The 20,164-nt window shown below is 36.0% G+C and overlaps 1 protein-coding gene across 3 annotated transcripts in view; it reads right to left on the reverse strand.

Moving 5' to 3' along the window:
- sptlc2b (serine palmitoyltransferase, long chain base subunit 2b) overlaps positions 1-20,164 on the reverse strand; it is a 37,951-nt gene that overhangs the window by 11,217 nt on the left and 6,570 nt on the right. For 2 of the 3 annotated variants that reach the window (XR_015517688.1, NM_001114741.1), the window contains 7 exon segments: positions 19,392-19,546; positions 16,850-16,998; positions 15,322-15,446; positions 13,745-13,838; positions 12,740-12,845; positions 6,580-6,799; positions 6,325-6,451 (listed from right to left, as the gene is read on the reverse strand). Coding sequence is in view for 1 of the 3 variants with exons in the window: in NM_001114741.1 (NP_001108213.1) it covers positions 6,325-6,451; positions 6,580-6,799; positions 12,740-12,845; positions 13,745-13,838; positions 15,322-15,446; positions 16,850-16,998; positions 19,392-19,546 (976 nt within the window). In the remaining 2 variants the exon portion in view is untranslated. 3 annotated transcript variants of the gene reach the window in all.

Raw genomic sequence — 20,164 nt, forward strand, 5'->3', positions numbered from 1 at the left:
TTTAACTTCATTACAATGTTAATGCATTATGTTTAATGATCAAGTTTAACTTCATTACAATATTAATGAATTATGTTTAATGATCAAGTTTAACTTCATTACAATATTAATGAATTATGTTTTGCTTTGACTAAATTAAAGAAATGCAATAAAGAAATCAGATTTTTTAAAATGTTTTTTTATTTTATTTTGAGGATTCCAAAAAACAACATTAAAATTAACGTGCACAACATGCCCCTTATCTGGGCAACAAACAGTGCAATAAAACGCAGCCTGCCATTTCCATTTCAAGATCAGCTCGAGTCATTCCTGGGAATGTGCTCAACAAGGAAGGGTCAATTTCCAGGGCTGTGTGTCAAGGAAAGACAGTCTCGTTTTTTCCTTTCGCAACTCGCAAAATCTGCTCTCAAATGCAGTTTCCATATCAACGATCGCACCTTGTAAATAATCACCGTTGAGTGAGTGATCGGGATGGGCTTCTTTGAATTCTCTCAGGGAGGGAAAATGAGAAAGCGTGCCCCGCTGTACATCTTTGGCAAAGACAGCTTGCGCTCCATGGCGCATCACACAGCCGCCGGTTTGTTTACAACAGCTACCTGCCTGGCATCCCGCCCTGCTGATAGAAACGTGTGTCGCAGGCTATGACGCAAATCTTCGTTGACAGAAATGTTGAAATTAAATATTCTACACACTTTTACAGCATTGGAAAACGTTAAGATTGTTTGTCCTCCTATAGAAACCATATTAAAACAAAAATATATTTTCCTCCCTCATCGTTTTCCATTTTCAAACATTTTTTGAAAAAGTTCCAGGGAGCCACTAGGGCAGCGCTAAAGAGCCGCGGGTTGCCGACCCCTGATTTAAACTAATCATCTGATACAATTTACTTATTGTGTTCAGTGTTGGATAAATTACTCAAAAAAAGTAATAGATTAAAAATTACTACTTGAATATTGTAATCTGATTACATTACTAATTACAGCACGTAAACAGTCATCCTATTACTATTTACTTTCAAGTTACTTTGAAATCCTTAAAAGCACTGGTCAAATTAGTAGCTGATTCATCAATTCCAAATATACAAGCATATAAAGTAGAAACAGGGATTAAAATTGTTACATAGTTGCACTTTGCTCTTGGTGCGGTTCGCTATCACATGGCAAAGTTTCTAAATGGACCAAAAGAGCTAAAACAAGACACGTGTGAGTAAACTCTCCTCACATTGGTCAGAGTTTCAGGGTTTATTATGAGTCCCGCTCAGCTGTCGGGGGGTGGTGGTTTGGTGGTGTTTGGCAAGGTGCTAGTGACATATCTGAAGAGTGAGGAGGGATGCGGTGGGGAGGGGTAAGAAGGGTATTTAAGGACTGGGCGATTACCGGGAGATAATGGCTGCGTCCGAAACCGCATACTTCCATAATATATAGTACGCCAAAATCAGTATGGGAGCCAAGTAGTATGTCCGAATACATAGAATTCGAAAATCAGTATGCGAGAAGATGACTTCATCTAAGATAACAATTTCTTGTAAAATATAGCAACACATTTCCTCTCTTGTACCTTTGCCATCACAGTAAAGGAGTTCACCAAGTCTGTCAATGTTCATTATCCAACATGAGGAAAGTCTGGCCCTCATTCTCTCACGCTAAACCCTCACAAAGTCTTAAAGAGTTTCCAGATGCGGTGTGTGTGTTAAGGGTAGATGCGGTTTTCCAAACGAACGCCCAGCTAAATCAATCAGGGGTGAACCTGGGTGTGCTGCCTCGAACTTTCAGCAGAGAGTTAGAATGTGTAACCAATCGCTGAGTCATTCAATTTACTTTTCCTAAACAAACCTGATTGTGCGATGATGATTAGCACTTTTCAAAGCTGGGAAGTTTCATGCAGTTTCTAGCAATTTAAGCACATTGGCGCAAATGATTCTAGTTTACTACAAGCCCACAAGCTTTTGATTTCTGCATCAGAAAGGAGCTAAATATGCTACATACAGTTGCATTCTAAACTTTTTTCTTTCAGGTTAACTCCTTTTATTCGGAGCAGATTGTATTAGTTTTCTAAATACAATTTTTAAATGTATATAGTTTAAAGTTTTTTACCACAGCAGAAACACCATATTAATCGATATAGAAATGTGACTGGATAGTAATAGTTTTCTTCAAAATATAATATGACAATACATCATTTGTTTGTAACGTTTTAATATTCCTTTACATAATTCTCTACAGTTTAAGCAGGTCTTTGTAAACAAGTCTTTTAAGAGATCTTTTTTTTTTCTTCTTCCTCTTTGGTCTTAGTCCCGTATGGTTGCGGGGTCGGCTCTTTGGAACACGTCCTTCATTTAGACTTGTCCATATGATAACGACTTTTTTAACAACATTCCGGCCGGCCCTTATACACTATGGACAATTTAGCCTACCCAATTCACCTGTAGCATGTCTTTGGACTGTGGGGGAAACTGGAGCACCCAGAGGTAACCCACGCAAACGCAGTGAGAACATGCAAACTCCTCACAGAATTGCCAACTGAGCCAAGGTTCGAACCAGCGACCTTCTTGCTGTAAGGCGACAGCACTACCTACTGTGCCACTGCTTCGCTCTCTGACAGACAGAGAGTTAGGCTATATTTATATGACAGAAACTATTGCTATTGCATAAAAAAGTTAAGGAAAGCAGAAATGCTGGGAAAAATCAGGACACAAAAACTTAGTAAAAAAATTGGGACATTCCTTATAAAACTTGTCTTATCACTATAATATAATATAATATAATATAATATAATATAATATAATATAATATAATATAATATAATATAATATAATATAATATAATATGAAAATATAATATAATAAAATATAATAAAAAATAATATAATAAAATACAATATAATATAATATAATATAATATAAAAATATAATATAATAAAATATAATAAAAATTATATAATAAAATACAATACAATATAATATAATATAATATAATATAATATAATATAATATAATATAATATAATATAATATAATATAATATAACATATCATTGACCCAAGTCTTTACATTAGGATAAAACTAAAATGACTACTGCAATACACAATTACCAGCAAGATAGAAGTGAATTTTCATTTCTGACAACAGCATATACGAACACAAAAAATGTTTTTTTTTTATATATATATATATATATATATATACATACTTTTCTCAGTTCTACTAGAACAATGACATTCTGATTACATTAAGTGGAACCCAACATTATCTACAGCATTCTATGAGCTAATGCTGCCATCTTGTGGCTCACTGCAGTATGCATTTCTGCTTATATATATATATATATATATATAAAATAAACCACACAAAGATCACTCTACCCAAGTAAAATTTATGTGAAATGATTTAGAATAAAACTTTAGTAAAACTATTAGTAACAATTCAATTCAATAACAATTCACGCTAACTACTACTGGTTTATTATGTACGGATGGCTATATCTCTCTATAATATTAAACCCTGATAACTGTAATGGAACTCCACATGAGACAAGATCATGAGAATGGTTATACTATAAAGTTTAAAACAATAAACTTTCTGATCTGAAAAGAAGATCAGCTAAGAAAACAGCTGTTCAGGTTGTCTCGATCATGCATCCTGAGCCCCTCTCTTTGCCCTGGACTTTATTTTCTCCACCAGAGGAGCTCCACAAAGAATGTCTAAGCTTTTAATATGGTGTATCTTATGGCTCTATATTCATGCTTGGTGTTATTTTAAATGTCTCTGTGTGGTCAGTAAAGTGGTTTCAATTTCACTGTAATATTTTACAATCTCTCTTATATCAGTTAATGTGGGTTTTGACTTTGAAAAGATCTTTGCCAGATGCTCTACTCCAGGGAAAATGGTCCTCACATCAACTCATGACCAGGCAAGAGTCTTGGTGAAGCTTTTATTGTCTTGAATTTATGATGATTTGAGTATTTAGGCAAAAGGTGCAGAAGTGTCTGTGGGATCCTGTAGCCAGGATACCCCAGCACAGTGTACAAGTCTCTGAGCTCTGCATTAGGACTTATATGCTGCAATGTATTTCTGCATGGTCAGGTATTTATCTCTAACTCTTAAATGAAACTGGGTTGATGTTTTACAATCTGAATTGGCTTATTTTGTTTAAATATGTGAATTAGAATGGAAAATATTTGCCTGAAAAATAAATGTCAAATTCTGACGTTTAGCTCTCATATCTCCTGAAATCTCTTAAATCTAGTAGATTGTTTAGGCTGATGATTCTGCAACCTACGACCAGAATTAGTCATACATTCAGGCTCAATAGATAGAGCATAGGCACAGCATTAGAGACCTGTTGATTTCTGACAATCACTGACTTAGTATGATATAGTCTAGGGGCTAAATCTAGCTTTCTTTATGTATGAGCAAGCATGGGGCAGCCTAATATTACTTAAAGGAAATTAGTATACAGTTATATTCTCTGTCTAAGAACCAGAACTGGTGAGGATATGTCCGTGAGCATATGGAACTGGCCAGCATACTGACTCTAAGCAACTTTAGGTAAACGATGAACCATTAACTAAAAATAAGGATTTTTTAGGGTAATCTAAATTAGACCAAATCACAACCTATAAGGTGATCAGCTTGAATTGGATGAATCTAAATTTAAATTACTAAAAATAATGTTGCCGTCCTCTATATTCTACTGCACTAGATACAGATATAACTGAGGGCGCGGGCGGTGAGGGTAGTGTTGGGGATGCCGTCCTCTATATTCTACTGCACTAGACACGGATATAACTGAGGGCGCGGGTGGTGAGGGTGTCGGGGACGCCGCCCTCTCTATTCTACCACACTAGAAGCGGATATAACTGAGGGCGCGGGTGGTGAGGGTAGTGTCGGGGACGCCGCCCTCTCTATTCTACCACACTAGAAGCGGATATAACTGAGGGTGCGGGTGGTGAGTGTACTGTCGCGGACACCGCCCTCTCTATTCTACCTCACTAGATCCGAATATAACTGAGGGTGCAGGTGGTGAGGGTAGTGTCGCGGACACTGCCCTCTCTATTCTATCGCACTAGACGCGGATATAACTGAGGGCACGGGTGGTGAGGGTGTCTGTGACGCCGCCCTCTCTATTCTGCCGCCCTAGACGCGGATATAACTGAGGGCGCGGGAGGTGAGGGTAGTGTTGCAGACACTGCCCTTTCTATTCTACCTCACTAGACGTAGATATAACTGAGGGTGCGGGTGGTGAGGGTAGTGTCGGGGACACCGCCCTCTCTATTCTACCTTACTAGACGCGGATATAACTGAGGGCGCGGGTGGTGAGGGTGTCAGGGACACTGCCCTCTCTATTCTACCGCACTAGACGCGGATATAACTGTGGGCACGGGTGGTGAGGGTACTGTTGCAGACGCCGCCCTCTCTATTCTGCCGCCCTAGACGCGGATATAACTGAGGGCGCGGGAGGTGAGGGTAGTGTTGCAGACACTGCCCTTTCTATTCTACCTCACTAGATACGGATATAACTGAGGGTGCAGGTGGTGAGGGTAGTGTCGGGGACACTGCCCTCTCTATTCTACCGCACTAGACGTGGATATAACTGAAGGTGCGGGTGGTGAGGGTAGTGTCGGGGACATCGCCCTCTCTATTCTACCGTACTAGACGCGGATATAACTGAGGGCGCGGGTGGTGAGGGTGTCGGGGACACTGCCCTCTCTATTCTACCGCACTAGACGCGGATATAACTGTGGGCACGGGTGGTGAGGGTACTGTTGCGGACGCCGCCCTCTCTATTCTGCCGCCCTAGACGCGGATATAACTGAGGGCGCGGGAGGTGAGGGTAGTGTTGCAGACACTGCCCTTTCTATTCTACCTCACTAGATACGGATATAACTGAGGGTGCGAGTGGTGAGTGTAGTGTCGCGGACGCCGCCCTCTCTATTCTGCCGCCCTAGACGTGGATATAACTGAGGGCGCGGGAGGTGAGGGTAGTGTTGCAGACATTGCCCTTTCTATTCTACCTCACTAGACACGGATATAACTGAGGGCGCGGGTGGTGAAGGTAGTGTCGGGGACACCGCCCTCTCTATTATGCTGCCCTAGGTGGCTGCCTAGGTTGCCCCATGGACGTGCCGGCCCTGTTAGCGGTCTATTGTTAAGATATTAGACCTTATAAAGTATGACCTTATTTTACATCCCTAATCCACCCAATACCTAAACCCAACTATTAATAAGCAGCTAATTAGTGGTTTATGAAACTAAAAGTCTTCGTTAATGGTTTGTTAATGAGAAGTAGTGTACATTAAAATAAGATGAGCAAAATTTCAAACTCACCTAATGTGGTGCCATCCTTTCCCATAATGCACTTCATAGAAGTGATAATCTGCTGAGTGATAGGCGGGGACATTGAGGTAGCATAAACTGCACTGTGAGAATGCAAGCGGAGGTAATCAATCAGCTCCTAAAAATGAATAAAAACAGACAGATTAGGCTTGAAAAAAGTGTGTGATTTATAAATTCAATTTTGAATAACAGCATAGTTATTAAAATAGCGTAGCAATAAAAATTACAATAGCATAGCCTGCCAACCTTCTTTCCTCCGATGTATCCTCCAGCGGCACCAAAGCTCTTGGTGAAGGTGCCCATCATAATGTCAACGTCAGACGGATCCAGGCCAAAGTAGTCCACCACACCTCTGCCTCGTGTTCCCAGCGCTCCGATACTGTGGGCCTCATCCAGGTACAGGTAAGCTTTGTATTTTTTCTTTAGCGCAATGACCTCAGGAAGTCGGACAATTGAGCCCTCCATGCTAGAAAGAAGAGCATGGGTAGCATTAACTCATAGAGATCTAAAAATGACATGTCTACTTTAGCTTATACTTTAGTTTACTCTGTTTAACTATATAGAGTATTTAATTACCTAGTAATATTAATTAGTTACATGCACTTATGGGTAGTGTTAGAATGTGGGTTTGCTTTAGGGTAAGTTATACGTACATATGCATAATTAATAGTAACTATTATGGTAACTACATGGAAAATGTGTAACAAGGACACCTTCAAATAAAGGGTAACGCTTTAATTTAAGGTGACGTAGCTACACACGTTCCGTGCGCTATACTAATTACAATGAATTATGCATAATTACATGTAACTGACCCTAAACCACATTCTAACCCTAACCATATAGTGAGTGCATTATTAATTAATAATAGTCAGCAGTTAAATGAATAGTTACACTATAACTACGTCAACATTATACAGCGGGGAAAATAAGTATTGAACACGTCATGTTTTTTCATGGAAATAATATTTCTAAAGCAGCGGTTGACATGAACTTGATCCAGATTTTGGTCAAAACCCAAACAATACAAACTTAAAACAACAACAACAACAACTGATAAAACTAGTTATGTATAATAACAATGAAATGATGCAAAAAGAAAGCGCTGAACAACTAAAATGTATTTATTACTTTATATAAGACTTTTTTTTTTTGGAGATGGCAGCTTAAAGACACCTCTCATAAGGAGAATGAAGTCAGCGTGTAAAAATCTTCATGGTTCTGCGGGTCTCGTCTATGAAATATGATCTTTATTTTGTATTTTATATTGGATTCACATCAGGTGATTGGCTGGGCCATTCTACAGCTTGATTTTCTTTCTTTGAAAGCATTTGAGAGTTTCCTTGGCTGTGTTTTGGATCATTTCCTTGCTGAAATGTCCACCCTGGTTTCATCATTATGCTGCTAATGTAGCTGTTGGACTGAAACTGCAAATATTAGCTTACAACGACGAACAGAGGGTTGCTGAATAACATACTGAAAGATTTTAGCTGCTGTCTGGGCTTTCACTGCCTTCCTACACCTCCCTGTCTTCATGTGTTTAATACTTTTTCCCTGCATCGTTTCATTTCATTACGCATAATTTAATTTGTAAACTAATTAGATTTAGCATATATGTATTTCTGTGGTTGTTATCAACATCCTGGGAAAATTTCACCTTTAGAAATATGTTTTCTGAGAAAAATGGTGACATGTTTAATACTTATTTTCCCAGCTGTATCATCCTATATTATTTAAATAAATGTTAGTGTGATAAATATGATAAGCAGCGATGAAATAAAATCAGCTACAAAAAAAATCAGACCCATGCAGACGCAAGAGGCATCGATATGGAATATAACTGTATTATTTAATGTCCCCCGCCCAGAGCAAATGCATAACTGCCGTCTTTGTGTGAGTCTTACTAGCCAACTAAGTGAGCACACTTTTATTCTTCCCAATCAGAACTTTTCAATCTGCCTCTTATCAGTCTTATATATTATTATAAAAATAATTATAATATAAATAATGACAAGTTTTTGTTTGTGTAATAAGCTGAATGATCTCCTTAATTTGAGTTGCACTTGTTCACAGAAAGGTAAGGTCATTTAATGTGCTCTATTAAAAATGAGTTACATTTCTGAATCTTTAAAAACAAAATTGAATAAATGTTGAAGTAAGTTAATATCCTTTTAGTTTCTTTTTTAAAACTAACTTTAGCAGGAAGCAGCTCTGATACAGACTACTGAGCTAAATCAACACCAAAATTGAACCGCAAATAAACTCAAAATTGCAATATCTGTCAAAATAAATTGCAACTTGATATTTTCAATTGGAAATTGTTATCTGTTGTACATTACAATCCTTTTGCAATTTAATTTAGTCTAAAGATTTGTTTACTATGGACATGCAGTTACAATAAAAAAAAAAAACAAGTGTTATTTGTTACCATACATGTTTAGGTCAATATCATTATAAGACCGCATACCATTATAAAAGCTTAATCTGTTAATCAATAAATTATTTAGCATTCAGTTTGATAAATTGAGAAATTTTAATCTTAATTTTGTGTTGATGCCATACTAAAAGCGGGCTTATTGTGCCCCAGCTGATATTAGCCCACAGATGATTTATTTTTGAGTTGAAGCAAAAACAGGCTGATGCATGTGTCTTTTGTTTATGCAAATGAGCTGTTGCTTCTGCTCCTTTCCAAATGAAGGCATCTAAAAGGCATGCAGTTCATGTCTGGCTCAGTTGTATCGTGCCCATCACCCTCATGTCACATTACATTCCTAAATCATCATTAAAGGTTATCATCTGCATGCCTTTTAAAGCCTTGTCAGCCTGAAATGGCACTTATCTGAACAAAGTGAAAGTCATCAGTCAAAAGCAGTATATCCTGAGAGTGTTAAACTTCTCGGTAGCCTCTTGAGAAGGTCTTCTTCATCATTCTATTGTTCTTAAATTGTCAAATCCGCACCAGGTTTTATTACAAACAAAAGTCACACAAACAAAGTATGCAAACTAAACTCCCTTTGAATATGCTTTGCACAAACCACATCAGGTTCCTGCTCAACAGTGGTGAAGAGTACTGAAAAAATCATACTTGAGTAAAAGTACTATTACTAGCAAAAAACATTTAGTGTGAGTAAAAATATGTGTTCTAAATACTTCTCAAAGTAAGAGTAGGAAGATTTAGTTAGAGTGTTCGCAAATTCAACACTGTAAAAAATACTGGCTTCCATACAATTCCCTCATGCTGTCCCAACAGAAATTGACCTAATCGTTAAAAAGCAAAGTTAACTTAATCGTTCTCACAAAGTTAAGTAGATTGACATAAAACAATCAAGTTGTCCCAAACAAACTTAAGAATTGTGTTTTTTCGACTTATTTTAAATGCGTAGTTTGAAGAAGCAGCAAAAGTATTTTTTTGAGTGAAGGACTACACATTTTAAATGTGAGATTAGTTTAATATAAGAACACTATGCATTAATATATGAACTCATAATAAGCTGACAGACAGCAGGCTGATGTGTTACATGCGAAGATCATCATCTTCAGCTGAACCTCGCAAAAACGGAAATGCTTGTAGTTTCTGCCAACTCGACTCTACACCATAACTTTTCAATTCAGATAAATGGGGCAACCATTACTGCATCCAAAATGGTGAAAAGCCTTGGAGTAACGATTGATGACCAACTAAACTTCTCTGACCACATTTCTAGAACTGCTCGATCGTGCAGATTCGCACTCTATTGACCTTATTCTAAAATGCGGAAGTGTGCCTGTTTTCGCGATTGTCTTAGAACTTCCGATTCAGTCGCCTATGGGAGAAATTACTAGGAATAATAAACGGCAGAAAATGGCCAAACTACTTGCTCAACAAACAAATGTTTGCATGACTACACAGACCAAGTAGCATAATATAATAAGAAAATATTAAATTGCAATATCAAGCAGCGTAACGAGCAGTTGTTAACGTCAAAAAATGAATGGAAGTGAATGTGACCGGAAGTCGCGAGACAAAAAGATTCAAATGTCAGCGCCCACTCGTCAGCTGAGAATAAGGTGAATAACATCAGAAAGATCCGACCCTTCTTATCTGAACATGCAGCTCAACTCCTTGTTCAAGCTCTTGTTCTCTCCAAACTGGATTACTGCAACTCTCTACTAGCTGGGCTTCCAGCTAACTCTATCAAGCCTCTTCAACTGCTCCAGAGTGCAGCAGCACGAGTGGTCTTCAATGAACCTAAACGAGCACATGTCACTCCGCTGCTAGTCCGTTTGCACTGGCTGCCAGTTGCTGCTTGCATCAAATTCAAAGCTCTGATGTTTGCCTACAAAGTGACTACTGGCCTTGCTCCTTCTTATCTGTTCTCACTTCTGCAGATGTATGTGCCCTCCAGAAACTTGCGTTCTGTGAATGAACGTCACCTCGTGGTTCCATCCCAAAGAGGGAAGAAATCACTTTCGCTCACGCTCAATCTGCCCAGTTGGTGGAATGAACTCCCTAACTGCATCAGAACAGCAGAGTCACTCACTACTTTCAAGAAACGACTAAAAACTCAACTATTTAGTCTCCACTTCACTTCCTAATCTGCAATTGCCTCTTTGAATATCACACTAACTGTACAAAAAATAAATAAATAAATAAAATAAATAAATAATACTACTAATACTTCCCTTCTTAGACTTTACAGACCTGAAACTTGCCTTTAGTACTTATTCATTGTTGCTCTTAGTTGTGTAAATTGCTTCCTTGTCCTCATTTGTAAGTCGCTTTGGATAAAAGCGTCTGCTAAATGACTAAATGTAAATGTAAATGTAAGTGAAATCTGTAATCAAAGGGGCAAAAATGTAGCTGTTAATGCTTAAGGTACGCATTTTGATCCCTGATTAACAAGTATAGCGCAGCAAACAAAGTTCCTGCAGCACTACTAAAACACATGCAATTTGTGCATTATTTGAAAATGTAATGTTCTGTAGCACAGACTCTAGAATACACATGAAGAGCTTAGAATGACCAAGAGGCGACACTCAATGGCACGTTATATTGCAACAGCAGCGTCCAGCAACAGCCCTGTATTCCGCCATTTTTGGGTGAAAGCGACCGGCTGTCCGTTTGATCTTATTGCTGTCGCGATGACGTGCAGCTGCTTTGTTTTTTATTTATTTATTTAAAAAGCGCATTAAAGCTGAGATACAACCTGAAAGATGACAAAACAACACTTACTATCATAATCATTAGCACTTTTAATAGTTTATTTTACAGACTTATAATATGCTGTTGTTCTATTGGAGTTTTCATTCCAAAATGGACGCCGCGCCATCTAGTGGCTGTTTCCCAAATCACACTAGTGTCGCCTCTTGGTGATTCTATGCTCTTTGATACACAGGAGTTTCTGCAGATTTTGTTTGATTCCAACGTTTAGAAATTAAACTAAAGACAGTGTTGTTGTTTAATTGTATTGGTAATTGGAAATTTAGCTATAAGCTTGACAAGCAATATTGGAGAATCCGCTGCTGGCGTTGTTCTGAGTATCTCCAATCTCATGCCCCAGATTATTTGTTGAACTAGTGTGGTGTGATTGACCGATTCCGCTAGCTGACAAGTCTTTATTTCTTTTCTAACTTCTGTTCTTCATCTGAGCCTGTGTGCTTTGTTTTTACTTATTAAAACTATTCTATATTATTTTTGGATAAATTGAAGCTCTAGGTTGGGAACTGCCATTTACTTTAAAAACGTTTTCTCCTGGTTTGTGGCAGCGAATCTATCAACATTAAACATACAATTTAAAAATCAACAAACAAAATTAAATAAGATTTTTTCTGTTAATACATGATAAAAATTCTAAAATCTTTTTTTGGTTTCACTTTGTTATAAATGTCATTAAAAGAGTTCATTTCACAAAAAAGTCTTCTGGAATCAGTAAAAGCAGGACAGTCCAGTAAAATGTGTTTTATAGTAAGAGGAGTTTTGCAGCACAAACACTGAGTAGGGTTTTTACCTTGGAGCAAAAAAACGTGTGTTATTCTCGTATGCCCAATACGACATCTGGTAAAAACTACTTGATCAAATCGATTCTTAAAATGTCTTAAAATTCTGTGTGAGATTTCAGGTTGGATTTCATGTAATTTCTTATTTTCTAATGCATCCCATTCCTTTTGCCACTTGTTTAAAATGTAAGCGTTGATAAAAGGTTTATTCTATGACGGAGGAATTTGACATTTGTTCCTGAAGTTGAAGGAAAATACTGAATAAAATTTAGTCAAAATAAACATTTTTAAAACTATTTTGTAAAGTTCAATTCTTGAGAGACACTACATTATAATAATAATTTGAGAATTTGTCATTAAATACTTTACACCACTGCAGTTCAAGTCTAAATATACAGTCACTTGGTGGAAAAAAAGCTTTCTGCTTTACCTGTAAATGCCTTCAACAACAATAAGGATCTTCTTCCAGGGTCGGTGGGTTCTAGGTTGTCCGTGTACAATGGCATCACGAAGCATCTTCTCCAGACTCTGCATATCTAAGAGTAAAGGTTAGAAACCAATATTCAGAAAAGTCAGAATTATTAGCCCCCCTGAATTATTAGCCCGCTTGTTTATTTTTTCCCCCAATTTCTGTTTACAGGAGAGAAGTTTTTTCAACACATTTCTAAACATAATAGTTTAAATAACTCATTTCTAATAACTGATTTATTTTATCTTTGCCATGATGACAGTAAATAATATTTGACTAGATATTTTTCAAGACACTTCTATACAGCTTAAAGTGACATTTAAAGGCTTAACTAGGTTAATTAGGTTAACTAGGCAGGTTAGGGTAATTGGGCAAGTCATTGTATAATGATGGTTTGTTCTGTAGACTATCAACTAAAATATAGCTTAAAGGTGCTAATAATTTTGTCCATAAAATGAGTTTTAAAAAATTTAAAACTGCTTTTATTCTAGCCAAAATAAAACAAACAAGACTTTCTACAGAAGAAAAAAATATTATCAGACATACTGTGAAAAGTTCCTTGCTCTGTTAAACTTTATTTTTGAAAATATTTAAAAAAGAACAAAAATTTCAAAGGGGGGGCTAATAAATCTGACTTCAACTGTATGCTAGTATGCATACAACTCATTACTATAGTTGCTGTAAAGGAGAAGACTGCATTTTCCCCTCCTAGGTTAAGATCAAGAATTATTTTAATAGCAAATTGCCTATTCAGGTACATGAATAATTTCTAAGGTTAATTTATTAAGCAAACAATAGTATTTACTAATGAGGGAGTTTCTGTTTAAACAGCCACTCTAGGTAGTGATTCCCACTGTAAACTCACAATGAGCAACAGTCCTGTAAATTAAATATCTAATATTATCTGGTTTTTTGTTTTGTTGATTTTGATTTTCAGCGTGGGCAACAAAATAAGAATGAACTTACTGTTGTGTTTGAATACACGAATGGTAGAGCCAGAGAGACGTGCACCCAGAACCAGAGATGCATGATTGAGCTCATCACTTAAGATCAGACAACCCTAAGAGACACAAACATTGAAACACAACTTTAAAAAGCAAGAATGCGCATGCATTCAATTTGTAAGCAAAAGTCCAGAGTATTGAACTGAAAAAATACACATTTTATTAAATATATACTGTTGAAGTTACAATTATTCGCCCTCCGGTGATTGTTTTTTCCTTTTTTAATTATTTCCCTAATTATGTTTAAGAGAGCAAGGACTTTTCACAGTATTTCCTATTATATATATTTTTTTCTAGAGAAAGTCTAATTTGTTTTATTTTGTCTGGAGTAAAACCTGTTTTCTTTAACCAATTTAGGTCAATATTATTAGCCCCCACTAATATCATTAGTGCGTGTGTGTGGCTGTGTGTGTAGTCCTTTACTGAGAGCCGCATGTGTGGAAAATATGGCGAAAAGTCCTACATGACGGTAATAGTTTGATTGCGGTGTTTACTTCAACACTAATATCTGCATGCTCCATGTCTTAATTCCATTTCTGTTTAATTCAGTTATGACTTTAGACGGATTAATGTAATAAAAAAATAAAAATAAAAAAATTAGCTGTTTCGAGCTTATGTAGGCCTATAGTTCAAAATTCATGTTTAACTGAATAAACAGTTAGTAAACACAAGTACATCTTTTTGAACATCATTTATTTTCATCACCAATTATCATAGTAGAACAGTTTCTCAAGCAGTTTGTGAAGCCTTTTGGACACCGCTTCTATTGGCTTAAGAAACCCGTTTTTGAGACTTGGGTAGCACAAATATTCTGAATGTCTTCAGCAGAATTCAAGTGAGCCAATTTAATCTAGATTAATTCCGAGATTACAGCGAGATTAATCCAGATTTAAAAAAGAAATCTGTGCCCACCTATAATATTAATATTATATTATTTCAAGGAAAATAAAACATCAAATCAAACAATTTAAAAATACATAGCATCACTGGAATAGATTTATCCACCTGTAAACATCAAGAATCACAAGGAAAAAAAACAAAAAATATATATAATAGTAAAGTAAATATATCTTGTTTTGATACTTTTACATTTTTTCAAAACTGTACACTTTTTGCAGGTTTATATAACATTTTAAAACTCAGATTCTAAATCAGTGTGGACTTCTGAAGCCCAGAACGGTACATTTTCCCCTGACTGATCAGGAATTACAGGTTGTTGTTCAATTATTCAATTTGTTTTTTGCCAGGTGAACAAGTAGGAATGTTTTTCAAAATGATCAAATCTATTGTTAATGAAACCAGGAATGTGTGTACCATTCCTAAAAGCATGAAGGATATTACACAACTCCGCCATGACTCATTTCCTTCATGACAAATACACATTAAAAGAATAGATATGAGCACTAGAAGTATTTCAATGAAAGTACAAAAACAGAACTCCCGTGCCTCAATGTACCTTACACTCCACGTTGTTTTGACGTGAACAGGACATTCTTAGCATTCCATTTGACTTAATGTTTGATACAATTAAACACTCACTTTTCCTGTGAGCGCAGGGATATTCATGGAGTTTGTAGCAAAGCCCATTCCAAACACCATGGATGACTCCACTCCAAGAAACCTGGCCACCAGCTTCTCCAACTCCTCGTGTTTGTCAAGATTTCCTGTGAGAGAGGATTAAATTATATTAATTATATTATTTAATTATAAAGACATATCCAGACATACTCAAATATTGTGCTGAAAATATTTTTATTCTCTATTTTTCTTCCATCTTAAACTGTTTTGGCATGATCTACATTGTAAAAAGCACATTATAAAGAAGCCAACTATCACAATGGTCAACAACTATCAAATGGTCAACTGTTGTTATATTGTGCTTTATAAAGTAAAGTTTATGTTATCGATTTTTGAAGCTGCTTGCAATGGCTGCTTGTAGATTGTGTAATTCATCGAGTAAATACTCTCGTTGATTGTAACTGTATCCCTTCTAGCAACAACCGCAGGAGAGATACAAGCTGCTGGATTTACGTCACGTTTATTAATTTATTTATTAATTTTCTGCCGAAATACATGAAGGTAAGCAATTGTTTATCTGAGGAATAGAGAAAATATTCTAGTAACATACACAGTGAGTATCCTATGTGACCACATGGTGAAAAATAAGTATTATTGCCATCTTCATAGACATCCGCGTGCATTTTGCAAACCTTAAATGGTATGTTTTGCTTATAGTTGTGTACCTGAATGTCTGAAAACTAAAATAGATGTTATTTGTTTGAAAGCATGGATAAATCGTGATATTTTACTCTTTCTATACCTTCATATTTGATTTTTAGCAGTTGATGAAGTGCACTTTAAACAATCTAATCACACTGGTGTGATCGTATGCTTCAGGCACCAGCCAAGGCTGATCAGATCAGCTTGATCATACACGTGAAAGGGTTAAATATGCTTACTTACAGCTGCATATGTTCTCTCATTAGTTTGCTTTTTATAAATCACAACTTTTGTGAAGAAAGTGGCGAGACCCCAGGCTTTTCTTTTGCTGAATTTGTTCTCTCTGTTGTATGTTTGGAAATAAGTAAGTCTTTTTGTTTAGTTTTTTCTCTAAGTATGGGTTAGTTATATTGCTTTTTTTGTTTTCTAGAATGTTTAGTTTGTCATTTTGGTAATGGGTCTCTATAAAGTTAAGCATTTAAAATTAGAATTGATTTCTTTTTGTGTTTATTTGGGAGTATAATATATATTATGGGTTTTGACTCCTTCTCTACATGGTGGAAAACAGTTAAGATTGAAGCTCTTATAATCCATTTACAGGTGTATCCAGCGTCACACATTTGCAAAAACACAAACTGAAGTTTAATGTATAAACAAAAGCAGTGTGAGGGTGGAAAAATTCCCACCACAAAGCAAATTTAAGGTCAAAGTTAATATCATGAGAGGACTTGCATATAATCCTTTACAAATGATCCCACATTACCCAACAAGTGTCACAAAATTGTTTGGCCCTTATTACACTAGAGATGCAATGGCAGTAAAGACTGAAAGAGTGAGTATTTATTACCTATCTCCTGTCTGGTGCTGCTTACCCCGACACCATATTTTACAGTGCTGTGAGCGGCAGCATCAGCACATGTGCCAGAATTCTCAGCAAAACCGAGGTAGTTATAAGAGCCCATGTTGATAACATCCTTCAGAACCTTCCCAGTGTGCCTATGAGAAAGAACAAAAGGGAAAATAACACAGATTAACCTCAACATTAATCTAATACATTATTTAAAATACAATTAAAATGAGAATATATGGCATCTAAAACACACAATATAACACTTGTGTGTGTGTTACAATATTTCGTCATAGTCTCTTTCATAATTTTCATACTTTTTAGATACACTAGCCATCACTATATATATATATATATATATATATATATATATATATATATATATATATATATATATATATATACATATATACACATATATACATACACACACATACATATATATATATATATATATGTATGTATATATATATATATATATATATATATATATATATATATATATATATATATATATATATATATATATGTATATGTGTATGTATATATATGTATGTGTGTGTGTGTGTGTGTGTGTATATATATATATAAATATATATACACGTGTATATATATATATTTATATATGCAAATGTTTTACACAGAGGATGCCCTTGTAGCTGCAACCCAGTACTGGGAAACACCCATACACTCAGACATTTACACACTCGATACACTATGACCAGTTTAGCCTATTCAATTCACCTATACCTCATGTCTTTGAACTGTGAGGGAACAGAAGCACCTGAGGGAAGCCCACGCGAACATGGGGAGAACATGCAAACTCTGAAATATTAATATAATCTGAAATAATTCTTTTTCATTTTTAATTATTAAACTTTACAGCTATCGAATCGAAAAATTTACCGAAATGATTTAATACTGAACTAAATAATGACGGTGCTGCCTATTGTTTGCTTATATCTAAACTGCACTCATTCCTTACTGTATTTACTGTAGTTCTAGCTTAAATGCGAACATGGATGTGCTCATTTCAGTTGCATAAAAACTGATTCACTGTCCCTTAAAAATAATAAAAATTGTGAAATACAAGTTTTAGGTTATTTAATGCTGTACTTTCTTTTCTCATGCGCCTCTTAACGCTGCAAGGTTTGTTTTCCTTCAGGCTGAGGTTGGTTAACTACATATTATTTTGGTAAAAATGGTTTTACATTAGTTCAATTGAAATTTTTATATACATATTATTACAAACAAGCAAGTCCAGCAGAGATGGAAAAACTAACACCCAATTCACACAAGGCAACAACATTAAAGCTAATGATTTACTTTGAATGGAGCGACGTCAATCATTGGCAAACAGAATTGCGGGTCCATCAAATCATGTAGGGTTTGTTGGTTGCTCGTGGCAGGATTTATTTATATATATATATATATATATATATTAAACATTTAACTTTTCAAGCACCAACACAGGCATCATCCAATCAGATTTGTTTGTTAGAGTTGTTTGTGCATAACTAGACAATAGTGAGGCGATGCGGTGGCGCAGTAGGTTGTGCTGTCGCCTCACAGCAAGAGCTTCACTGGTTCGAGCCTCGGCTGGGTCAGTTGGTGTTTCTGTGTGGAGTTTGCATGTTCTCCCCGCATTTGCATGGGTTTCCCCCCACAGTCCAAAAACATGCAGTACAGGTAAATTGGGTAAGCTAAATTGTCCGCAGTGAAAGAGAGTGAATAAGTGTGTATGGATGTTTCCCAGAGATGGGTTGCAGCTGGAAGGGCATCTGCTGAGTAAAACATATGTTGGATAAGTTGGCGGTTCATCACGCTGTGGCAACCCCAGATTAATAGAGACACTAAGCTGAAAAGAAAATGAATGAATGAATAGACAATAGTGGTATGTCAAAATGGAGGAAAATCCTATTATTACTGCTTAGAATCAGAGTCAGAAAGAGCTTTATTGCTAGGTATGTTTACACATACAAGGAATTTGTTTTCGGGACAGCAGTTTCCACAGTGCAACAGAACGACAATGACAAGACAAAAACACAGACAATAAAGGAATTTTAAAAAGTAAATAAAACTGTACAATGAATGTACAGAATATTACTATATGTGTAGCTAAACTAAGCGCAAAATGAAATATTAACTATGTGAGTTGTCAAATAAAAAAAAAGTATATTTGTGTATAGATAAGGTATGTTCCACAATTATTATCAAGTGTTCATGAGATGGATTTCCTGAGGGAAGGAACTGTTCTTGTGTCCGGCTGTTCTGGTGCGCACATTTTATAAATCAGACCTCCAGTGCTTTATGTTAAATCTTTATATACATGGCAGGACTCATCCTGGAGAGACCAAAGCTGGAAAAGCAGTGGTTCTGGCATATATTGTGGCATGTGATTTGCTTTTGTCACTATGATAATCATGTCAGTGAACCTTAAGATAAGCCCTCTGTTTCTGTTAATGCCAACAACCCATGTGAATAGTAAAAGTATTACTTTAAAGGCATGACATTCTTTAATAAGTAACTGAGAAACACTCACTCAAAGGTCCAGTTGTAGTCTGGAGTGACCCGCTCCACTAGATCCATCTTGGCTCCAGGAACACTGCATATGGGCCTGTTCCAGTTGTCTCTGATCCTCATATACAGATTCCTGGTGTAAAAGTTCTCAAAGTCCTGGTACAGTGGAACAAAATCCTAAAAAAGAAAGATAACAAGAGTTAAAAGAGTAAAATACATTACATTACTGTACATTAAGAGCCAGATTGGTGAACATTACTAATGTAAAGTGTTACTTTGTTTCTGGAAAAAAAAAATCATTATATTTGTTTAGCACCAGTCATTGATACTGAATTAAGATATTCACACATAAAAGAAGATCTTTTTAAACAGAAACATTTACTTTGTTGACCCTTTTTAGAAGTTCACCCCTTGAAGAACTGTGAAGTGTTCTCAATTTTTAATAGCCACAATCATCAGAAACATAAAATAAGTCACTGAACCTGAATTCAGTTGAGTTTACATTGTCATTTGGCTAAATGTTTATTGATATACAGACTAATCACTATTAAATTACATTCAAAACAAACGTTTGTTTTGACATTCAGTGCTCAGCATATACAAGTACCCACCCCCTTACAAATCTATCTTTTAAATTCATAATTTTAAAAGGAAGCTATACAGTTATTTATTTATGCATATACATTGGATTAGTCAGTACTGAAGCCAAATCTGGACTCATCTAACAAAATAACTTACGATAACGGTCCATAAACTAGTACACCCAAATTTATGTTAAAGAAAAATATTAAATAC

This window comes from Danio rerio, chromosome 20 (genome assembly GCF_052040795.2).
Source record: "Danio rerio strain M-AB ecotype USA chromosome 20, GRCz13ab, whole genome shotgun sequence".
NCBI classification, from domain to species: Eukaryota; Metazoa; Chordata; class Actinopteri; order Cypriniformes; family Danionidae; genus Danio; species Danio rerio.